This window comes from Mirounga leonina, unplaced genomic scaffold, assembly GCF_011800145.1.
Source record: "Mirounga leonina isolate KUSES-001 unplaced genomic scaffold, KU_Mleo_1.0 Mir_174, whole genome shotgun sequence".
Lineage (NCBI taxonomy): Eukaryota > Metazoa > Chordata > Mammalia > Carnivora > Phocidae > Mirounga > Mirounga leonina.
Genome location: NW_023270451.1, coordinates 48925753 through 48948731, shown reverse-complemented (window position 1 = coordinate 48948731; position 22979 = coordinate 48925753). Strand labels below are relative to the sequence as shown.

The 22979-nt window shown below is 36.4% G+C and overlaps 1 protein-coding gene across 2 annotated transcripts in view; it reads left to right on the top strand.

Moving 5' to 3' along the window:
* Positions 1-22979, top strand: part of DPY19L1 (dpy-19 like C-mannosyltransferase 1) — an 89955-nt gene that overhangs the window by 29523 nt on the left and 37453 nt on the right. For both annotated transcript variants that reach the window (XM_035020895.1, XM_035020894.1), the window contains exons 7-10: positions 9446-9503; positions 16970-17061; positions 19158-19257; positions 21439-21516. In XM_035020895.1, the coding sequence (XP_034876786.1) occupies positions 9446-9503; positions 16970-17061; positions 19158-19257; positions 21439-21516 (328 nt within the window). The remainder of the gene's footprint in view (positions 1-9445; positions 9504-16969; positions 17062-19157; positions 19258-21438; positions 21517-22979) is intronic.

Sequence of the window (22979 nt, the reverse complement as noted above, 5' to 3'; positions counted from 1 at the left end):
GCGCTGTGCCTTGAGGACGGGTGTGTAAATTAGATTCCAGTGGTGATCCTGGTTTATATTGTGTTGAATAAAGTCTTCTGTCACTTCTTTTCTATCAGTCTTTTTCATCATATTTTAAAATGTTCTTGACATGAGTATTTTTTGAGGTCTCAAATTGCTAGGTAGTTCTTACTGTTTTCTTCCTTGGTGGTTAGTTTTGTCACCCTTCTAACTTTGTGAAGTGGGATGAAGCTGCAGACTTCTTAACATGTGGGTTAAGAATAAAGAGGAGGATATCTAGAATTGTGGTTAGAATCTTTTTATAAGTTGTATTATATAAATTTACAGGCAGATTGAGTATAACATTTTACTCCAGAAGTGTATTTCTTTTAAAATAGTACAGATATAAGCTTTCTGAAGTCAGATAAGCCAATCCATTTCACAAAAAATGAAAGTGGAAGAGAAAATAGAAAACACAGCCAAATGGTGAAATGGGGCTGGGCTGCCAAGCTCTGACTTGAGGAGATGAAGTCAGATGTTTTTGCAAACACAACCTATTCATGCTGTACCTCTTTTTCTGGAATTCTCAGTATTTTGGTATGTTTAAAAATAAAAATTAAAAAAAAACATTGTTAATTATTTTCTAAAAGCCATGCTGTTAATTCATGATTACAGTTACTTATTTTATAAGATGCCCTGACATGTGTCAGCTACAAACAGTTTCTGAAGGCCAGTTTTGTAAGACTTGGTGTATGTAAGTCTCTATTCTGCAGGGAGGAGGGCTCCCTGAGGGAACCTTCAGGGACCATTAGGAGAGGGAGTTGAGCTGCCAGGTGTTGGAGTAGTCGTTTAAAGCAATAAGCCAAAAGTGAAAGAGTTAAGCCTTTTATTACTTGCTGTGATGGTGTAACAAGATTCTAAAACTAGAGAAAATACAGACTCCCCCATGTCCATTTCCCCCCCTGGAACAGTGCCCTGGTTGAGAATCGAGGGATCAGTGCAGACATGAGGGTCATCTCACTGTTGAGGAAGCCCTGAACAAAAGGTGAACCTTTGTAATTGTCTATGGTTGGGCCTCAGAAATCATATATGGGTTTTTAATCAGGAGCCCGACTCCCTAGGGCATTAGTAGGCAAGGTCATGAGCTAGTCCTGGGATGAATGTAGGACTCATTTGGCAGGGGGATCTGAAGAAACGTAGTGTGGGCCTGGTCCTGACTGTCCAGCAGAAATACTGTGAGGGGAAGAGTTGTCCCCTGTTTCCAGATTCACCACTATGTACCCTGGCTCTCAAGAGCATACTGAAGCAGAACAATTTCTGTAGGTGAAATGAGTGTCCTTAGCTGATGCCAACAGTAAGGCATGTAGAAGCCAAGACAAAATATAGACAACAATCTGTCCAGGCTCACTGGGGCTTTATTCTCAGGTTAAATAAAACATGAGGATCTGGGCATGAGTCAGTACTTGATTCTGGACTGACTGCTTTCTGTTGTTTGGTGTACATCTGTCACCTTGGCATTTTCCTTCACTACCCAGAGTTCTTTCATTGCTCTCTGATAATGGGATCTCTTATGCCATATCCTATGTATTCCACTTTCTTGGTTTATTTTTTCACTCTGGTACATCTTCCATCTTCTAGAAGTCTTTGAGAATGAGTGGATGGGAGGTAAATTTTTTCAGATCATGTATATTTGAAAATGTCTTTATTTTGTCTTCATGTTTGATTAATAGTTTTGCCGAGTATTGAACTCCAGATGGGAAATCACTTTCCTTCAGAATTTTGAAGGCGTCACACTATTGTTGCTTCACGTGGTGCTGTTCAGGTGTTCTTCAGTTATTCGGATTTCTAAATTTTTGTTTGTGACCTTTTCTTCCCTTTCTTTTCTGAAAGATTGTAGATTCTTCTCTTGGTCTCCATGGTTCTGAAATTTCATAATATGTCTTGCCCTAGATCTGTCTGTTCCCATTTATTATCTTAGTCGTGTGAGCGTTCTATATTCTAGGAAATTTTGTCAACTTTATTTCTCAACTCTTCTATATTCAGTTTTTCATTTGTTATCTTCTAATTTTCAAGAATTTTCATTTGTTCTGTGAATGTTCCTTTTTTTTAAAAAAAAATAGTATTTTATTTTTGTTTCATGGATGCAGTATCTTTTTCTCTGAGGGTACTAATTTTTTTTCCCTCCCTAAATAATTTGCTATCTTCTAGTTCGCTTTTTAAAATTTTTCGATCTATACCTACCATGTTAGAAGTTTTCCTTAGCTGTCTGGCCATCCTAGGCTATCATGATTGAGATTGGAGGACAAAAAAGCTGTATGGGAGCTCCAGATCGTGGGTGGAACCTGTTAACATTGAGTTTTTATATAATTTGAATAAATGATGTGGGAAGAACTTAGAGTGACTGCCAGTTCTTTGGTTTGCCTTTGGATGTAAAAGAAAATTTAATGTAACAAAGGTTTTTCGGGGTTGTAATAGGGAAGTAAAGTGTTTCATAAGTTAACTGGAATGCAAGATTATAGAATTTTTAAGAAGTGTCTGGGTAGGAGGGAGAACCTAGATGAGTTAGGAGACATTGTCTTCTGTGTGAGAATACAATAAATTAATGCTAGCAAGGCACCTAGAAGAATGCCTGCTTTCAGAAAATAGTTTTTAATTGAAGTGAATAAATAAATTACTGGAAAAAAACTTAGCTCTTGATCACTATTTACGAAAGGCACAAAAATAATATATTATTATTTATCACATAAGCTTTATTAGAATTTTACCAATTTAGGAAATATTTTTTCAGTGGACTCATCTGAAGCGTTTCCTCTGCAGATTCCACTTTTTTTTTTTTTTTCCAGATTCTAGTCTTAAGATTATTTGTTTACTGAAGAAATATGTATCTAGCACTTTAAGAGGTAACTCTGAGGAAACAGAATCACAGGAAAGTTATGGATCTCTCCTAGTGGTCAGACTTGGGCAGCAAACAGTGTGGTTAAGTGTCATTTGCTGATATAATGACCTAAAGAGGGACAGATTTTAGAGAAAAGATGCCAACATTTTCAACCAATAACTTTCATCAATTTATGCATACTGAAGAGAAATACTTCTCTTTTAAATATTCATATACAACTGTTAGGCCAAATGATTAAAGATGTGCTGGAAGGCCAAGTTAATAGAACATTCCAAAAGCAAAAAAACAACAAAACGAAACAACCCACAGCAACAACATGGAGCTGGAAAAGTTTGAGCTGGTGTAATTCATAGCTTAAATAAGACATATTTTTAGCCAAAAATCCAGGCTGCATAAACAGTAATGCTTGATTTTCTAACAAAGCATGAACAAACAGAAAAATCTCAAATAAAACAATGGAAGCAAAGCAAAATTGTCATAAAGAATAAGAAGTTCAACTTTGTCTTAAAACAGGTATGGGAAGGGGGAGGTTTCTATTTATTGATACAGAGAATTGATATGAAAAGCTACTCTATTCTGCCACAGAGTCTAAAAAGGACACCAAGTCACTTCATAGATAACTTGGGCTAGATCATGAGAAGAAAATAGAGAAATTGGTTATATTAACTATGACTATTCACTCTCACTATTCAGGATAGAAGGGGGGGGGATATTAGTAAGCAAAATTAAAAGGAAGGTTTGGCATATAGACTAATCTACCGTGCCTTCAGGGCTTCTGGAACACATCTAGAAATAAAGTAGTTAAAAATTCTTTCTGGTATCGAAGAAGCATGAACCTTCAATGACCAAAGAAAATAATAGAGTAGAGTAGAAAGTCAGAAAATGAATACATTATGCCCTGTGACTGGTTTGTTCCTCCTGTGGAAGAAAAGGCATTTTCTGATGACTAGCTATGTCTACAAAAGAATGGACAGGCTTTTCTGACAAGAGCTGAGAAGCCATGGAGAACAGAGTGGAGGCAAAGAAAGGTGAATATTCAAGAGGATGAAGAGATCAGAGACAGATCAGAGTGGCCACAGTGATACAGAGCAGCAGATGTTAAATCTAGAGAAGGTCATAAAAAGGATAATTAAAAAGTTCTCAGAAAGCCTCCTCCGTGCAATAGAGGGAATGGAAAAGAAGAACAGGGGACCCTGGACCATGACTCTGTGAGTTAAGACTCTAGACATGCCCTTGACGAAGGGTAACAGCTGTGAATTATGGAGAATGAGCTGGAGTATTAGGAGAGAACTTCTGTGAGGAGGCAAGTGAGAGAAGGGAGCTCAGAGGAGCGGACTTCCACGAAGGGTCCCAGATGGTGTCTGAAAGTAGCAATAGAGGAAGCTTCAGCCTCCCCTCCGGGCCTTGAGCCATACAGGAGCGTGGTGGCATGAGGAAAGGAAACTTCCTCTCAGAGGAGGGTAAGGTTTCAAGGTAGGAGGAGAGGAAGCATCTAGGCAGAGGCTGAGGGTTCCTGGAAGGAAGTCGTTCACCACGGAATGGAGGTTCTTGAGGGCACAGCAGGAGGTCTGGATGGGGAGTCAAGCAGTGTGGGGGTTGGGTCGCAGTAGGGGCTCCACTGAACACATGGCACTGATGATGAGCAGGAGCCTGTGTCCAGGCCGGTGAGCAAGGACAGCAGTGGTGTGAGGTGTGGTGTGTTTGACTGAAAGTGCCCCCTCTCCTCAAAAAGGAATGCCAGCCAACTTGTGATTGGATAGTTTTTATGTTTTCATTTACTCCTCAGATACCTTTTGACTCTGTGCCATAGGCAAGGCACTATGGGAACTACCAGGATGAACTGGGAAGTAAATAAAATCTTCTGTTTCTTGGCCCTGGCAGACAAAGAGTTAAATTAAAGGCATTAATTAGTTGCCTGTAACAGACTGGAAGGACTAAGCTGAGACCATTCCTCGCCTTCCTGATTGTCATTCTTGTCCTCACTTTTACTTTCTGGGGCTTTCTTTTATGCTCCAGAAAAGCCAGAGGATCCACGTGTAAGTGTAGGGGAAGATGCTCAGCTCTCAGCAGGCCTGCTGGGCATTTCTTCATCTGGCTAGCAAGGTGCCTATGCCTTACATCTCAAACTTGAGACTGCAATTCTCTTGATTCAATTCGTTCCACATTGTTCTCTCCTTTTCTCTTTCATAAGCATTCATACAGCAGAAGTTAGTTAATTTAATTCACTCCAAGGGTTATTTAATAACGTTTTGAATTAACTATGATTACTTTTTCTTCTTGAATGTTGAACTTTGCACGTTTTATCATTTTTTGGTAAATAGAGGTACATGTGTCCGTGATTAACTAAGCCTACCAAAATATGATTGATTTGAATCCATGTTACTTAAAGATGTGAGAAAGAAGAGAATTGTAAATTATTAAATGTCAGAACTGAAAAGTATTAAGATCTTTTACTCCTTCATTTTGTACCTGAGGAAATCAAGGCTCAAAAGGTGAATGAGATGTATGAGTAAATGTGCATGCTTAGACTATTTTAAAATTTGCACAATGGGAGCTTTCATATTTTCTGACAGTTGGTGGTAATATTGCAGAAGAATCTTTTTTTTTTTTGAACCACTAGGGAATGCTGAAATATCAACTGATCAACTGTAATGGGGGAAAAAAAAATCAGTCTTAAGTTTTCTGATTATTACATCTTTTCTGTTTAGCAAAATAAAATGACCTATATGATAGTCTGTAAGGATTCGAGGGAAAGGAGGTAAATGCTGGGGACACTATTTTAGATTTATTGCAAGTCACACCATTTCAAAATGATTGTAAGTCAGATATTTCTTGTAGATAAGCAAATTTTGTTCTACCCTCCTAGCTATGCAGGGCATGAAAGTGTACCAGAAAATCTGCCTCCCTGGTTAGGTAAGCAAAGCTGTCTGTGTTCGTGGAAGATGCTGGGCCATAACCCATCTTGTGGTTATTTAGTTTAAGGGGAGTGATGTTGCACTGATTCTGCCTTTGGGAAAATGTCCAGTCCCTGAGCCCCACAGGCTGTATGGCAGTCCAGTAGTGTGGATGGAAGACTTCTTGAGCAGACCCCATCATGAGATTTGGTTGGGAAATTGGACTTGGGATTCTTCTGTCCTTGTCCTCTTTTTATCCCTGTCCCTGTCTTTACTCTGCCATTAAAAAAAATTGAACTTAACAAAATTTCAGCTTTGACTCTTTTTCTTTTCAGGGTATTTTTAAAAGGGAATTTTTACATTAATTTCCCAAAGTGTTTTTGTTGTTGTTGTTGTTGTTGTTTTTCAGTCTCTCTTGTGTAGAGTGTTTTTGGATTATAACCAGAGAATGAGGTGTCTTTCCAGCCAGGTGTTCCAGGTGCTATAGAAATCGTGTATATTCTCTGTATAGTCCAAGTACTATATAGATTTATAAAATTGAGCCTACTGATGATCTCATTTGAATCCTTGGTATGTTTTCTTTAGCTTATATGACCTGCCAAAGTCTGAAAGTGTTAAAATACTATACTATGATCAGATTTTGTCATATCCCCATATTTTTAGAAGTTTTAGCTCTAGATATCTGGTGGCTGTATTGCTTGTCCATATCATTTTTATTTAAAGAAATAGAATTGAATAAATGGAGAGAGACATACTATCCAACTGAATGGGCAGACTTACCATCATATAAATGACAATTCTTCCAAAATTATATGGAAATGTAATGACATTCTGATCAGAAATCCAACACTTTTTTTTGTGTGGGAGGGGGCAATGGTTAGAATTACCTAAAAAAATGTTAAAAAAATACTTAGGGGTGGGGAATTTTCCTTATCATATGTTAATATTACCATAATGCTACAGTAATGAAGACATTGTGATAATAGAAAATATAGAATTAAATCAATTGACTGGAATTAACAGATTCTAGTATTGTGAGAAATTAATATATGATAAAGGCTGAATTTCATTACACCGGAAAAAGGAATGTTTATTTGATAAATGGTCGTTAGCATAATTGGCTATCTGTTTCAAAGAGAACAAAATTAAGGCTTTACACATACACTTCTGTGGGTGAAAGATTTAAATGTAAAATACAATGATACTGGAAGATATTTTAGAACACTGTGTCATTTTGGGGTAAGAAAGGTCTTCACAGACAAGACAGGAAATGCAGAAGAAATAAAGGAAAACATTGACATTTAACTACATAAAATTTAAAATTTCTTTTTGGCAGAATACACCATAACATATCAAAATACTTAATCACACATCTAACAGTCAAAAACTGGATACCCTTAATCTTTGAATAGGGAAATAGACAATCCAATGGGAAAATGGACAAGAATGTAGACAGGCAATTCACAGAAGAGAAAATGCACATTGTCCCAAAACCCATTAAAATGCTGCCCGTACTAGTAGGAAAGAGGTACAGATCAAAATAACAACTTTGGCTTGGCAGTCTCACAGTTAGGTCTGTCCTATAGAAGTAAAAGCACCGGTATTTATGTGCACAAGGATATTTATTTTAACATGTTATTCTTACGGTAAGAGATTAAAAAATATCTGTATGTTCGATAATAGGGAAAGGGCTGAACAATCTGTAGTACATTTGTACTATGCAATGTTTGGTATCTGTTAATAAGGATGCCTTGGGTTATGTGTATTGATTAGGAATAATCTTTATAATAGGTGAATTAGAAAAGGAACAAATTTCAGAGAGGTGTTAATAGCATGATCGCATTAAAATATGGGTATAGAGAAAGATTTGGGAGGGTGGACACACACACAGATGTTACTATTGATTATCTTAGGTGAATAGGATTGAGAGAAGGGTGGCAACGAGGAAACAGATTTTTGAAATATATAGACCTTTGCACTTTCTGTCTTGTTGGCATAAGTTCAAAACATTACTATTTATTTAAACCCATAACTCACACTTAACTTATCTAATGTCTTATGACTTGCCATGAAGCCTGGCGTTGGCCTGTTGGCTGGCCTTTTAAGAAGGCGTGCTGGGCCTCTGAGGGGAGAGCCCTGACTTCCACTCCCTGGCCTGTATGACTTTCCGGCTCCTTTATCTGTCCCTCTCATTTCTGTGATTCATCACTTCAGCCATTTTCTGGCCAATATGCTGTTTCTTTGCCCCTTTATATTTCATTTGTGCTAGACCAGGTTGATAATCAGTGGAGAAAAAGCACAGTTGTTCCAGCAGTGTCCTGTAAATCTGTGGTCTTCCAGCTTCCCATGATCCCTTTAAGATGGCTCTGCAGCCCTTCTGTTTTCCCTTGTTAGCTCTGTCCTTAAATGCAAGTGGTATTTCAGACAACCCCCTTCCTCAAACTTCTTGCACTGCCATCTCTTCTCTAGAGCAGCATGGAGCTCAAAACTCTGTAGGGAAAATGGAAACTCCATAAACTGCTTGCCGCTGAACATGCAGACGTAACCCTTGTCTTGTGCCAAGGCTGACTGGCCACCTGTGCTGGGGCTGCTAGCCCTTCCGGTCTCCTGGGAGGCTGGGAGGGATGCGGAGGTGGTGTGTGCTCGCTGCGCGGATTAGCCCGGCCATCTCCTGTATCTCCTCCATGTTTCCTCATTCATACATCCCCAGGAGTAAGTAGCACTGCCTAGAATACCTGTGTCTGACTCCTTGTTACCTCCCTGGCTTGTCTATGTTCTACGCATGCTTGTGTAGAAAGAAAGAAGGATATTTGGGTAAAATCAGGAGAAAACAGCATGAGCTAAAGAGAGTACAAGATCTCAAGAGTAAAGATGAAAGAAATGATGGAACAGACCTAAAACAGCCTTTCTTTCCCCTATCCAGATGCTTCTGGCCAGGGTGGGAGGAAAGTGGGAGACCTGTATTACTCTTACCTAAGCAAATGAAGGTTTAGTTGTTAGGATGGCCAAACCATAGCGTTGCGATTTCTTAGCTAGAGTTAGAAGCCTGGTGGTCATATTTTGATATTTGTGTTCTTTTACAAGTTTTTCAAAACAGATGAAAGATAAAACTTTGTAAACTAGTGTTCTCCAAGCATGTTCTATAGGAAAGTAGCTTGGGATGGGGCTTGGGAAATACCGAATTAATTAACTCTTAAATGTGCTGGCTTGCTTTGTGAATTTCCAAGTATGGTGTTTTCTATCTTTATGACCACAAAGCCTTTTTCTGCACTTCTCTCCTCTTTCCTGAATGTATATCATGTGTCCCTAGAAAAATAGTTTGAGAACTGCTAGAGGATACAAATAAATATGTGGCACTAAAAAATAAAAAAGAGAGAGAGAAAGAAAAAGATCAGGTTGCATGATGCCCGGTAACGTGACTAGTCACAATTTTTTATTCCCTGTCTCTGTGGTTTTTTTGTACATTTTGAATATGGAAGATGACTTTTTAAAAATGAAACTTATTTTGACTAATAATACTATAGATACTTATTTTGTAAATAAGCATAGTAGAGTTCTAGTGTGGCTAACACTTTGTATAGAACTGGAAGTTTATCATACTATATTATTTCAAGGTTTCATTAGGATTGACCTGGATTTTTGTTATTTGAGTTATGGTTTTTATCTTCTTTTCCAGCGGCAGCCGATTAGGAGGCCTGGTTACAGTGCTGTGCTTCTTTTTCAATCATGGAGAGGTAGGTAGTCAACAAATATTTTCAAAATCTTTAGGGGATTGTACTTTTAAAAATACAAGTTTTTTCTTTAAGTAGTCAGTCAAATATTTTAAAACATTCTAGGAGATTTTACTTCCAGAACTACAGGTTTCTTTTTAAAATTTAATTTCTTTAAATTTAGTCTATAGTAGCATTCTTTAAATGTTTGGTCTTATTTTCATTCAAGTTTTACATTAGCGTTTATTTTAAGTTAACTTTTCATGAACATTATTATCTTGATTCTGTGATATATCTCTTAGTGATTTGAAGTAATAGTGGGTCTGCGTCAATTCTTTATATAATTTAAAAGTTTGAAAGTTTAGCTATAATAGAAATAAGTCAACCATGGATAAAGTTAATTTCCTTGTGTGGGGATAACTTTTTGTTGTAGGAGCTATATAGTGTGTTTCTATTTTAATGCATCTTATTAACTTGGATGTATTTTTAAGTCTCCTTTGCAGAATATTATACCTGTAAACTTGCACACGTCCAAGGGTTTTCTAAAGAGAACACTAGCAAAGAAAGTATTGACTCTGGATCCAAGCTACCTGTGTTCAAATCCTGGCTTTGCTGTTTAACAGCTCTGAGACCTGAGCAAATCATTAATCTCATCTGCCTTAGCTTCCCCTTGTAAATGGGTGTAATAATGGTCCTTATCTCATGGGATTACTGGCGAGTTTAAGTGAATTCATAAGTGTAAAGTGCCTGGAGCAGTGTTTGGCACATAGTCTAATTGGTACTTGGTATCCCTTTTTCTTAGGAGAGTTATTTTAATCATGCCAGTGAGTGGTTTATGTACCAGAAAATAGTTGTGAATTGTTATTTGCTTTTAATTTATGTAACTGTTACTTTGTATTATCATTATTAATAACTTAGTTTAGATTAAATTCTAATAGAAATTCAGGATGCCACTGAAATCGTTCCACTAAATCAATTGTAGTTGTAAATGAATTTTTATTAATGTATCTATACCTGGTTTTCTTTCATGGTAAATCTTGTATGAGAGAAAGAAAAGAAAGGTCAGCTTGTTTTGTATGAAGTAACTTAATCCTTTTATGCATTTATAAACTCAGTGTGTATAATATTTGAATATGCACATATTATAAAGCCCTAAGAGTAATCATACTAAAACTTAACTATAGAGTCAAGGTTGAACTTTTTTTTATTGTTCAGTGGATTACTAATGGATGTTGAAGTAACACATGCTTAGTATTTAGAATCACAGAAATTTAAAGCCAGAGTGGCCTTACAGATTAGAGCATTTGAGAAAAATCATTGCAATATGGTTTGGTTTGCCTTTGAGGAAAAAAAAAATTTTTTTTTTTTTTTGCCTCTTCTTGACTGTGGTTGCTTCTGAATGTCATAGTGTGGACCACAGAACATGTGGAGGCACAGATCCTGTGAGAATGACCTAAGAAATCGGAAGTGACTACTTAACAAAGTGAAGGAAAGGAGCATTGAGTGTTCACAATAAGACGTTGGAGGAAAGAGATTATAGAAAAATTTGAAGCCAAGGTGCAGTTTTAAAGACAGCTCTCTGTTAAGCAGAAAGGTCTACTGTATTACCCTCAGTCTAAATTGAAGGTTTTCAATTCCTGATCTTATGTTTTTCTTATAATTTTGATACTCATGTAGCGTGAGCATCATTCCTCACAAAGTCTTTTCAGTTTATACCAATGAAATTTGGACTATTCAGTTCATTTTTCAGGTTGAAAGACTTCTTTTTTTTAATACCTTTCACCTACTTAGTGTGTTTAAACATGCTTAGACATCACTTTCTACTTAGGAAAGGGTAGACTAAATGTGATTAGAATTAGAATTGCAATTTTTCCGAAATAGTCAAGTAGATAATTGTACTTTATATCAGCAACTTAGCTTTCGAGTAGAAAAGTGACCATTTTGAATAAAGACATTAAAATTGAGGGAATAAACTGTAGTTTTGGGTAAAATAAGGGTGAGAACTTAAGTAACTAAAACCATTTTATTATAATTTAATAACTGTTTTGGTTTTCAGACTATGAGATTGTCAGACCCAATTATTTTCTGAATTTTAAAAATGTTGCTCAAAGCATATAATTTTTATATGAGGGAAGCATCCACTCTGGTAGTACCCATTCACACATTTAGTGAACTTTTTTAGAGCATCACAATGTGTATTCACTGAAATTGCTGGTGGGTTACTAATTGGTACTTGGTATCCCTTTTTCTTAGGAGAGTTATTTTAATCATGCAAGTGAGTGGTTTATGTACCAGAAAATAGTTGTGAATTGTTGCTTGCTTTTAAGTTCTATTTCCATTATTCAGTTTGCTCTCTATTTGAGTCTAAGATAGAATATAGTGTACTTTTGAAAATATTCTTCCACTCAGATGGTTTTACAAGGGAAAATTTTGGCCTCAACAAAAGAACTACAAGATGTGTAGTAGAAAAGGATTAATCAAATGATTTAAAACAGAAGTTGAAAACCTTTAAATCTGGACCCTGTGAAGATGCGATAAAGAACTCACTAATTGCTCATAGTAATGATCAATAATATTGAGGTTATGTATTTCATAATAAAAATTATGTCGATGTTTTCACTTATCAAGCTTTTTTATTAAATGTTGATTCTGTCCCTGTTGAAAATTATTGCTAAGAGGCAAGCCAACAGTTTTACTCTGCCTTTTAAATCCTTCCTTATTATACGATCAGATGTGAGCGCCTGTGGCTTGATGCTGCAGGATTTTCCGCATGCTGACTGAAAAGCATTCAGGAGAGTATATGAAAAAAATGCAATATAATATTTTTCTTTAATTTTTGACTGTTAAAAATTCATTATATGTGAAGTAGGTTCGTTTAACTTTTTCATGATGAGATTTTTAAAAAGTTATTACCCAGCATGATTGATGGTGTTCTATATAAAACATGCTCACAGATAAAAAGATAGGCACATTTATGAGGAGGGAAGTCCCTCCCCCTTTTTTTTGGAAACTAAAGTAAGTCAGTCAAAATAGTATATGAAAGATTTGCTTTAGAGGCATATCTAATTAACCTTTTTTTATTACTCACAACATATTTCTGACCCATATTAGTTTCTTAAATATTTTTGAACTGAACTGAGATAATGTACATGTAAATGTCTGTGTTCCTAATTAGTTTTTGACATAGTTATGTTATTTATGTAAGATTTGGAAAACTATTCTTAGGACACTTTGAAAACAGTTTCATTAATCCTTAGTTTGCATAATAATTGGAAACACTAAAAGGTTAAGTGTTGGCTCAAGGTTGTGAAACAGGGATAGGATTCTAAGTTTCAATTAACCAGTAATCGCTCCAAACTTCTCTCAACACAGACAGCTCTTAGATAGGGGAGTAGGATTTCAAAGATAATACCACAGTTTATCTTTTCAAGTAAAAAGTACAGAGATCTTTCCTTGCTAATTTGTGAAACTTGTTCTCTTCCCTTTCTCTCTGTCTCTCTTCCTTTCTTCTTCTTTTTCCCTCCCTCCCTTCTTGCCTTTCTTTCATCCCTTTCTTGTGAGGGTCACATTTTGGCCAGGAACCTTATTCTGGGTCTTCTTTTTATTCAGCTCAATTAAGACAGTGTATACAGAGGGCTCACTGTATGCCAGGTACTTGTAGATGTTGAGGATATGTTGATATGTCAGTAAAACAAAGATCCCTCTCCTTGTGGATAATCATGTGAAGGTGGGACCACTTCTACCTAAGGTAGGGGAATACTGGCTTATTTGGGGAGCAGCAAGCAGACCATTGTGACAGGAGCAGAGAGTGAAAGGTGGGATGTGGAAGGAGCCTTTTCTGTAGTCCTTGTTGGTCACTGTAAGGTTCATTTGGAGAAGGTGGCAAGGCCATTGGAGAGTTACATGCAGAAGAGTGATGCGGCTTAAATTATTTTTTACATTAATTTGGAAAATAGTATGAGTGCAAGATGCATTATTTATTCAGACTATTGAGAGATGTGCTTACGGATTTGTGAATTTACACTAAACTTGCATTAACTCCAAAAGCCCCCCGCCCCCAAAAAAGAATGTGCTGCTCTTAGATGGGAATGTATCTATTGCTTACATGAAAACTGCCTATAATGTAGTAGAACTGGCCTTCATCCCCCTTCATGACCTGGGCCCTGCTGGGTCTCACCACTGTCCAGGCTGTTTTCTTTGCTTCAGTCCCACCGTCCTTTCTTCTCTAGTTTCCAGAGAGGACTACTCCTTCTCCTGCCTCAGGGCTTTGGTACATAGTTTCCCGTGCCCTGTATAATTCCTTCCTTTTTTATCTCCTGGTCATCCTTCACATCTGGATATTTGTTCGGGTTTCAGTGATATTTTTCATCCTACAGATCTGGGTTTCCATCTGGTATAATTTCCCTTTGGTCTTAAGAACTTTATTTAGCATTGTGGTGAAGATCTGGTGCCAGCAAGGTCTCTTAGCTTTTGCCTGTCTAAAAATGTCTGTATTTTGCCTTCATTTTTTGAAGTGTATTTTTGCTGGATAAGAATTCTAGGTTGGTAGCTTTGCCTTTCAGCGCTTTAAATGTCATTCTATTGTCTTCTGGTTTCCGTTGTTTAATGAGTTATCGTTCTTATCGTTACTCTGCATGTAGAGTGTCTCTTCTCTGGTGGTTTGAAGACTTTCTTTTTATATTTGGTTTTTATTGGTTTGATGGTAATAAACTTAGATGTAGGAGCACCTGGGTGGCTCAGTCGTTAAGCGTCTGCCTTCGGCTCAGGTCATGATCCCAGGGTCCTGGGATCAAACCCCGCATCAGGCTCCCCGCTCCGCGGGAAGCCTGCTTCTCCCTCTCCCACCCCCTTGCTTGTGTTCCTTCTTTGGCTGTGTCTCTCTCTGTCAAATAAATAAATAAAATCTTAAAAAAAAAAACTTAGATGTATGTGCCCAGTTGAAGGCTCACTGAACATCTTTGTTCCATGGGTTGATTTTTTTTTTATGAGTTTTAGAAAATTTTTAGCCATTATCTTCTTTTCAAATATTTTGGTTTTCCCATTTTCTTTCTTTTTTGAAGATTCTAATTCTGTGTTGGTCACAAATCTTTTTTGAAAGCATTCGTAAGTGCAAGGTTTAACACAATATTATAGTTAACATTAAGCAATATAAAGCAGTATTATAACTAATGAGGCTGTGTAGCTTTCAGAAGTGGGGTAATTTGTTTTAAACCTAAACATTATACCAACAACAATTTATGACTGATCCTATAAATATCAGCTCTAGTCAAAACTCTTGGAACAAGCCTTAAATATGATCTGTTTGATACTAACTATAATTTATAATTCAGTAGTTAGTTGTACTCCTATTTCATTTTACATTATGAAGAGAAAAGTATATTAGGTGATAGATTTCTAATAGTGTAACTGAACTATTTTGAAAGTAGAGCTTGACAAATGAAGCTGCCTATTACTAAAATTCCTTGGTTTTTGATTCTTGAGTAAATGATTTAAAATTCAGGCTTTCCTAAGTAGACAGAAGGAGCTTGTTCTTGTCAATACCTAAGCAGTATTATGCTGCAGCATTATTCAGTGCTTTGAAATATGTGCTAAAAATTATGTACTCTTAGAGGACACTTTAAGTAAAGTGAGATTTTCATTGAGTTCATTTTCACAATTCAGGAATGTCTTGTATTTTGTCTGAGTGCTTCATACAGTGGTGTAACCCCTTGTGAAGGAGTTTGCACATTTATTCCCTTCTTTAATTCCTAAATTTGAGGACAATGCCTTTAGAAGGCATTGGCGTTTTGAACTGTCAACCTATTATAATTAAAGAAAAATATTTATTTGTTGAAACTTAAGGTATGATTAAAGCAAATCTGTGTACTGTTTTCAAATTACACGGGGTCATCTGGACCAGCAATTATGTTTGTAGCAGCTCGAGTAAAGCACATTGTGTTATTGGAGAAACAATAGGAAGCACTTTCACATATTTGCGTTCATTCACCCTTAACATTGTAGAGGCGAAAGATCTTGCTCTTTGTTTCAATTCTGTAATTTAGCCTTCTCATCCAGCTTTACAAAGGATGTAACTGAGTTTGAGAGAATTGAGTGCCTTTAGCTACTAAGGAAAGAAATTTCTAAGAGATGGCACCATAGTTAAAATTGGGTAACAAAATAAGTGTGAGTGAACAGTCTGTATGAAGAAATTCTTAAATTGTACATTACATTGTTTAACTAATTTCTTCTTGGTTTTTGCACAGAGATTGATAACTTTATAAATTGTGGTTATGTATCTCTACTATCAATCATATTGAAATTTCTAGTTAATTTCGTGAACTAATAGATTTTTAAAGTTGTGTTCCAGTAACAACAAATACACATTTTAAAAAAGACTTTTTCAATCTTTTCAGAATTCTCTTGTGTGTATAGTTCATTTATAAATAGGTATCTATGTTAAATCTCATAGAGGATAGTGAATTTTGGTTAAAAAGAGAAGTAAGTTGGCTCAAACTTTTGTAGCAATAGTAGAAATATCTAACAGTCTGAGGTAGAGCTAAAATAAAGGAAAGGCTTATTTCCACTGTGGTCTTTGTAATTTCATATAGTCTTTAACTGCTTGAGTTGAAAGATGTAATGATTTCTTCTAGTGTGACTAGCTTAGTCGGGGTAATTAATATCAGATTATTTATATTTCATCCAATGCAGTTTCCTTTAATTGAAAGATAGACTTATTAATTTGTTTAGTATAGATGCAGAAAAATGGGAGTGCTAAAACTGGGATGGAATATTAGTTTTTTTTTAAGATTTTATTTATCTTAGAGCATGCATGTGCAAGCAGGGGGAGGGGCAGGGGGGAGAGAGAGAGAGAGAGAGAATGGGATGGAACATTACTTAATTAAGTCTGAAGTGAGTTCTTCAGTAGAGTTGGTACATGTCATTTTAGGACTTTTGTTATTTTTATTTGATCCCTCTTCCCCTTTTAAATTTTTGTAGCCCAGGGTAGCTTGGGCAAAGAAGAAGTAAAAACAGAAATGGAGTGCTCTTTTTTTTAGCAGCATTGTGAATAGAAATGCTAACATTGATGACTACAAAGAGTTTTGAAGTATTGGTTATGGAGAGGTTTGCTGAAATTCAAGTGGACGGACAAATTAAGTGGTTTATACAACCAATTCCAGTGAAATGTTTTTAATTTTGACAGAACATTTTCTTGCTGATACTTCCCCTACTTTCCTTTTAGGCTCTAGTTGAAGTTTTTTGGTATTTGCTGTTGACAGTTCATGTTAATATTTCACAAGATCTTATGCCAAGTGTGTCTCCCTTTCAATAATGCTTCCTTCTCACTTTTCAGTTTTGCTGTTGGTGGAAAACCTAGCAGCTTGCTTTCCAACATACCATTTAAATTATGTGTGAAAAAACTTTTTTTGTGTTTATGAATAGCTGCTTTCGATTACTATGTCTTACTTAACAAATTTAGCAAAGAGACCATACATTATGAATTGTGTTTTCAGTGCACTCGTGTGATGTGGACACCACCCCTCCGCGAAAGCTTCTCCTATCCATTCCTCGTACTTCAGATGTTGCTTGTGACTCATATTCTCAGGTAACTTTGACTTATCCTTAGGTCTTCTGTGTGTTTGTTTTGCATTGAGTAACTTAAGCTAGAATTTTTTAAGCTTCCATAATAAAAACAGTCAGTATAATGAAAAAATTATGATGATGTTGCTACGTTGAATTCATGGTTATTTTAAGGGTGTATCTTCAGAATATTTACTATCAAAAACATTTCCTTCATCTGCCTTCCAGTCTCTTCCTTTTTTCGTAGTGGCCCACGGAGCTGCTCGAGGAGCAGCAAATTTGCTTTCACTTCTGCCATCTCAGCTTTCTCACATCATTCTCTGCCACCACCACAGCTTCCCAGAAGTGGGCAGGAGGAAGGGGGATGACTGATGGCAATAGAGTGTAACCTGTACGATATAGTCCTTCAGAGGAAAGAATAGTTTGTAGAGTAATTATGGCCGGGTATGTTAACATGTGATTCTTCTTCCCATATTTGCTTAGTGTCCTCGAGCATCAGATAGTAGGCGTAGAAAGAAACCACTCAGGAGACCGGAGCTATACTAGGAAAATTCCTGCTGGAAATTCAGGATTGGATTGGGTTCTCCCATGTTCATCTAGCCTTCAGCTAGAGACTGCACAGAGATTCAAGCACCATATGAGTGGAAGAGAATAGAACCGAGAACAGTTCTCTCCCCTTTCTGTTGACAAATACTGAGCTTGGACAGATGCTACCTTGATTCAGAGGGTAAAAAATAAAACAAAATGGGGACTATGGGAAAAAAAAAATGAAGCATGATGAAAATCTGAAGATGGCTCAGACTAAGAACTCCCTTTAAGGATCTGCAGAATTTAGGAGAAGCTGGTTGAAGTCTGTTACACCAAACCCTTTGGATGGTCCGTTTCCCCCTGTGATGACTTCGGCAGGACTAGGGTCATTATGTGGCCTTGTCTCTTAAGTAGTATTTCTAGACAGGCCTCTCTCTGAATGTGGGATATATTCACTGCATTAAAAATTGTGGGTTTTTGGGCACCTGGGTGGCTCAGTTGGTTAAGCCTTTATCTTCAGCTCAGGTCATGATCCCAGGGTCCTGGGATTGAGTCCAGCATTGGGCTCCCTGCTCAGTGGGGACTCTGCTTCTCCCTCTACCTCTCCCCGCTGCTCATGCTCTCTCTCTCTCTCATGCTCTCACTCTCTCAAATAAATAAAATCTTTTTTAAAAAAATGCGGTTTTTATCTAATAAATTTATTTCATAGCTCACAAATAGGTTACCTGGATTTTAAAAAGACTTGATTTAGGGGCATGAATAGCAGAGGGGGATGTCCTTAGAGAAGGGATACTTATGGAAGTAAAGAAAGGCATTTTGTGGTGGTGCTTAGTGCCCCAGGTAGGTTTACCCTGAGGAAGATTTCTTTAAGGTGCATACCTGTAACCTCGAGATGTTGCATATACACCTCACTTTGTGAAGGTGTTAGGTATGTTGGGGGCTTCGCATTAACTCACCGATTTAGGAGAAAAATACTTCTTAAAACTAGAATGAAAGATAAAATTACCTCACCTTCCTAAAAATCCCCTAAATTACAAGTCAGGATCAAAATGAAGCCTCTTAAAGGTGGCTCCAGATTGGCCCCTGGCCTTTGCCACCTCTTCTCTTTTCTCTGTCCTCCCTGTGCAGGACCCCACTGTCCCCTCACATCTTCCACGGAGTCGCCCTCTGCTTGGCCCATTTTCTGAATTCTCCTTGTCTGCAGAATACTGCTAACACTTAGACTATGCCGCTTTCTCTGCTTTTTTATAGCATCCTCTGTCTCTCCAAATGAAGCTATTGGATGCAGCGTTAAATGTGTTTGATTATGAATTCACCAAAATAGAGTTTGACAAAATTCAACGGATATACTGACCCAGCTGCCCTCTCTCTCTTTGACAAGCTTTGTTCTTACAGTAATGATGGGTATTTACTTTTCATGGGAAGTTGTTGTAGTTAAGTGTCAGGAAGTATAATTTCTAACCCGTTGGTTCATTTTATGTCTGGTTTATGTTACAACCAGATCATGTTTAGAGATTCTAATTTGCAGCGGTTTGGGCCCATGCTAGAATACCTTGTGGTTAAATGTACTCATATTTATTTTCTCTTCCCAAGGGCTACAAAACTTTATAGAGGAAGCTTGATTGCACTCTGCATTTCCAATGTATTTTTCATGCTTCCGTGGCAGTTTGCTCAGTTTGTACTTCTTACTCAGGTAAGGTGCTTATATTTTTAAGGTGAATTAAGCTTAGTATATTTGATTATGTGTACTCATTTGTATAAAATTATAGAACTGAGATATTATATGATTCTAAGTCCTAAAATGTTTTTTAGTTAATACTTTTAAACAAAATTCAGGGTAGGGAAATATGTGCAATTTATTTATTAGTGAAAGTTAATTATTGACTTATTAGTGGACTGCATTTATTGAATTCAAATTGATAAGAATACTTTGTTATTCAGTGTTGTTAGTGTACGTAAAAGAGGACTAGTGCTGTAACCTTAAGTATTTCTCTTAAATAAATGTACTTCTTTTATAAATAATGCTGTACGTTCTTACCCATGGGATAAATGCCATAAGATTAACATAGGACAAATAGCTAAGCAGTTCTTATTTATATAACTCCTCTACCAATCTAATTTATCATTTTTCTGTGCATTCTTGCCTCCCTTTCCCTTCAAATAGAGGTGTATGAAGCAAGGTGAAGGTGTTTATTGAGACAGGGAGTAAATTGTGTGCCAGTCTCTCTCTCTGCTGCACCCCACCCCCACCTACTTCTGCTTCCTCGCTATGCTGGCCATATTCATGTTCATTCTAAAGCAGCTTGAGAGCTGTTTTGCAATCTTCTGGGACATGTCTTGCTTGAGACATGAAGTAAGATCTGGGTTTGAGTCCTAACTCTGTCCACTAGCTGCTTGACTTGGACAAACTGCTTAGCTGTGCTTAGTTTCAGTTTTCTCATTTGTGAGATAGAGAAAATAAAAGAACCTGCTTTATTGGGTTAGGATCAGATGAGGGAATGTATTTAAGACTTAACATTGCTGGTACTTAGCAAGATGTCTGTAAGGTTAGCTGCTTTTATCAGTATTTTTTAAAAAGAGTCTATTTGTACTTAATTCTTTCTTTGATCTTACCTTTTAGACTCCTTTGCCTTCTTTAGCGTGGTGACATTTTAAATGTTCCTGGTTAAAAATGTCCCTGAAAAGAAAATGAAACAAAAAAGTCCCTGAAAGACACTTCTTGAAGATTCTACCTTTGTAGGCTTGCTGTGTATTGCTTGGCCCTGGGGTGGAAAGGGAGAGTTCCCATTGCTTCCAGCTAGGGGTGATGACCTGATTTTTGGGGGGGTGAGCGGAGGAGGGTGTTTCATGGACTGAGGGGCTTCTGTTGAATAGCAAGGCACACTTCCTCACACCTGTTGTGTCATATGAGTCTCATTCTTAAGCAATGCATGTTCCCCAAGGATAAATCTGGGGAAAGGGAAATCTTGTTTTTCTTGCTAATGAAAAAATTTGTCATAGATTGTTCGAAGGTAAAAAACTTAATGAATGAAACTTAAGTTATATGTTTAAGTATTCAACTACTTTGCGGTTTATACCATGTTTGTGTAGTACGGGAAGCATGGGATTTAATCTGAGTTGCTTTCTCCATGAAGAAGGGTGGAGGGGCATTGTTTGACCTAGTAACTACATTTTACTAAGGGTTACATTATCATCATTTAATCAATTAATTCACCTAAATAACTCCAGTACTCTTTGAATTCTTGGTCAACACCTACACAGGTTTCTTCAAAATTGTAAAGAAAGTTAAAAGTAGTGAAAGTACTCCTTCTAATTTGAAATTTGGTAAATTTGATTACAACGAACACTTGAATATTTACATAAACGAAAGAACACTAATGGAGATTCTTGTAAAGAGTGACTAATAAGCAGAACTTAATGCACTTTTACACACACCTGCATTACATAATTAATTTTGAGTTTAATGTACCTTTCCCAATTATGTATTGTCATATGTTATAATTAAATATGTTATAATTAAATTTTCATATTTTTTGATTGACCAAAGCACTTTGTAATTGTACGTGACGACAGTAGAGTCACCCTGACATTAAAATGAATATTGTTTTGAATAATCCACAAAGTAGATTATTCATATGGTTAATTGAGAAAGCTGCTCATGGAAGAAAAAATCAGTATTTGCTATATTAATATATTAATATATTGACTATGTTCAATAATAATTTGGCAGTAAGAGGGAAACTAAAGAATTCCCTTTGAATATAAATACAAATCAATGTGACAAAACAATAAAAAATTATCTTTTTTTCATTCTTAGAGCTATTCATTATATATGTAATTTTTATTTGTAATTTAACTTCTTTTTAAATTTCAGATTGCATCATTATTTGCAGTATATGTTGTGGGATACATTGATATATGCAAATTACGGAAGATCATTTATATACACATGGTAATGGTTTAAAATTTTTTTTTCCATTTAGTTTGACCTTAAAACAGACTCTTGATTATTGGTATTTGTTTTGCACATGGTTGAAACTGTTGTAACAGGATTCCATAACTAAAACAAGTGTCATTCAAATACTATGATATAATTAAAGGCCATGTTTTAAGTAGGCCACCCAGGAAATTTTAATTTGGGTCATATTATCTGATTTGAGATTGTGCCTGACTTGCTATAAGTAAAAGAGATAATTCATGAGAGAGAGAAACACGGAATTGTATATTATCTAGGAGCCTTCCATTACAATGAAGCAGAATGTTCGTTTGCTGAGCACCAACTATCCAGGCATGTGGGTCATACCACAGAACAGAAATACAAAGATCCCAGCATACCTATTAATCACATTTTGGAAGGCGAGAGGACAGAGGATAAATAATAAACACAGTAAATGGGCAAATTATATATAGTATGTTAGAAGGTGATAAAGGATAATCAAAAAAAAGGAACAGGAACAAGTCATGGTACCCCAGGGAGATCAGGAGTGCCAGTGTTAGGGGGCAGGGGAATAAGATAGCAAATGAGGTGGTGAGGGCAGGTCTTACTGAGAAGAGGAGAGTGTAGCAAAGATTGGGAGGAGAGGGAGTAGTTAGCTAAGTAGATGTCACGGAGAAGAATTTTCTAGGTTGGTGGAACAGTTAGAACAAAGGTCCTAAGACTGGATAGTTGATTTTGAGGCTTGTTTACCCTTTAAAAACATGTCTTCTCTTTGTCATCTTTATTATTGAATATTAGTATTGTTTTTAAGTTTTGTAAAAATGGTATCTGTTTTTGAGACTTACATTTTTACTTAGGTTTCTGAGATTTGGATGTTATTAGAGATCAGACAGTTTCTTTCCTTTATATTTTCCATGTATAAGTAAATCACAATTTATTTGTCCATTTTCTTGTTGAAAGATGTTTAGGTTCTTTTCCTCTTCTTTTTTTATGTTATGAATAACTGTACATTGTCACATATACCTCCTGAGGCATATATATTAAGAGTTTCTCTAGGGTCTTTACCAAGTAGTAGAATTCCTGGGTGGTAAATTATATACATGTTCAACTTTTTAATTTAATCCTGTATTATTTTTCAAAAATGATTGGACTACCTCGAACAGTAATGTATAATATGTAGCTCATATTATTGTACATCCTTTTTTATTTTGTCAATCGGGTGAGTATAAAATGGTATCTTAGGGCCTTAATTTGCATTTTCTCTGATTCTCAATAAAGCCAAAGGTCTTTGATATGTTTATGGGCCCTTTGTGTTTCCTTTTTTGGTGACATTCCTATTTTTGTGGCATTCCTATTCAAATCTTTTTACCAGTTTCTCTCTTATATCCAAGAGAAAATGACATCTGTTTTATTCACTGTGGTATAATCCACTGTTTTCATTATTTTTATGCTTTTATGCTTGACTTGGTCCTGATTTG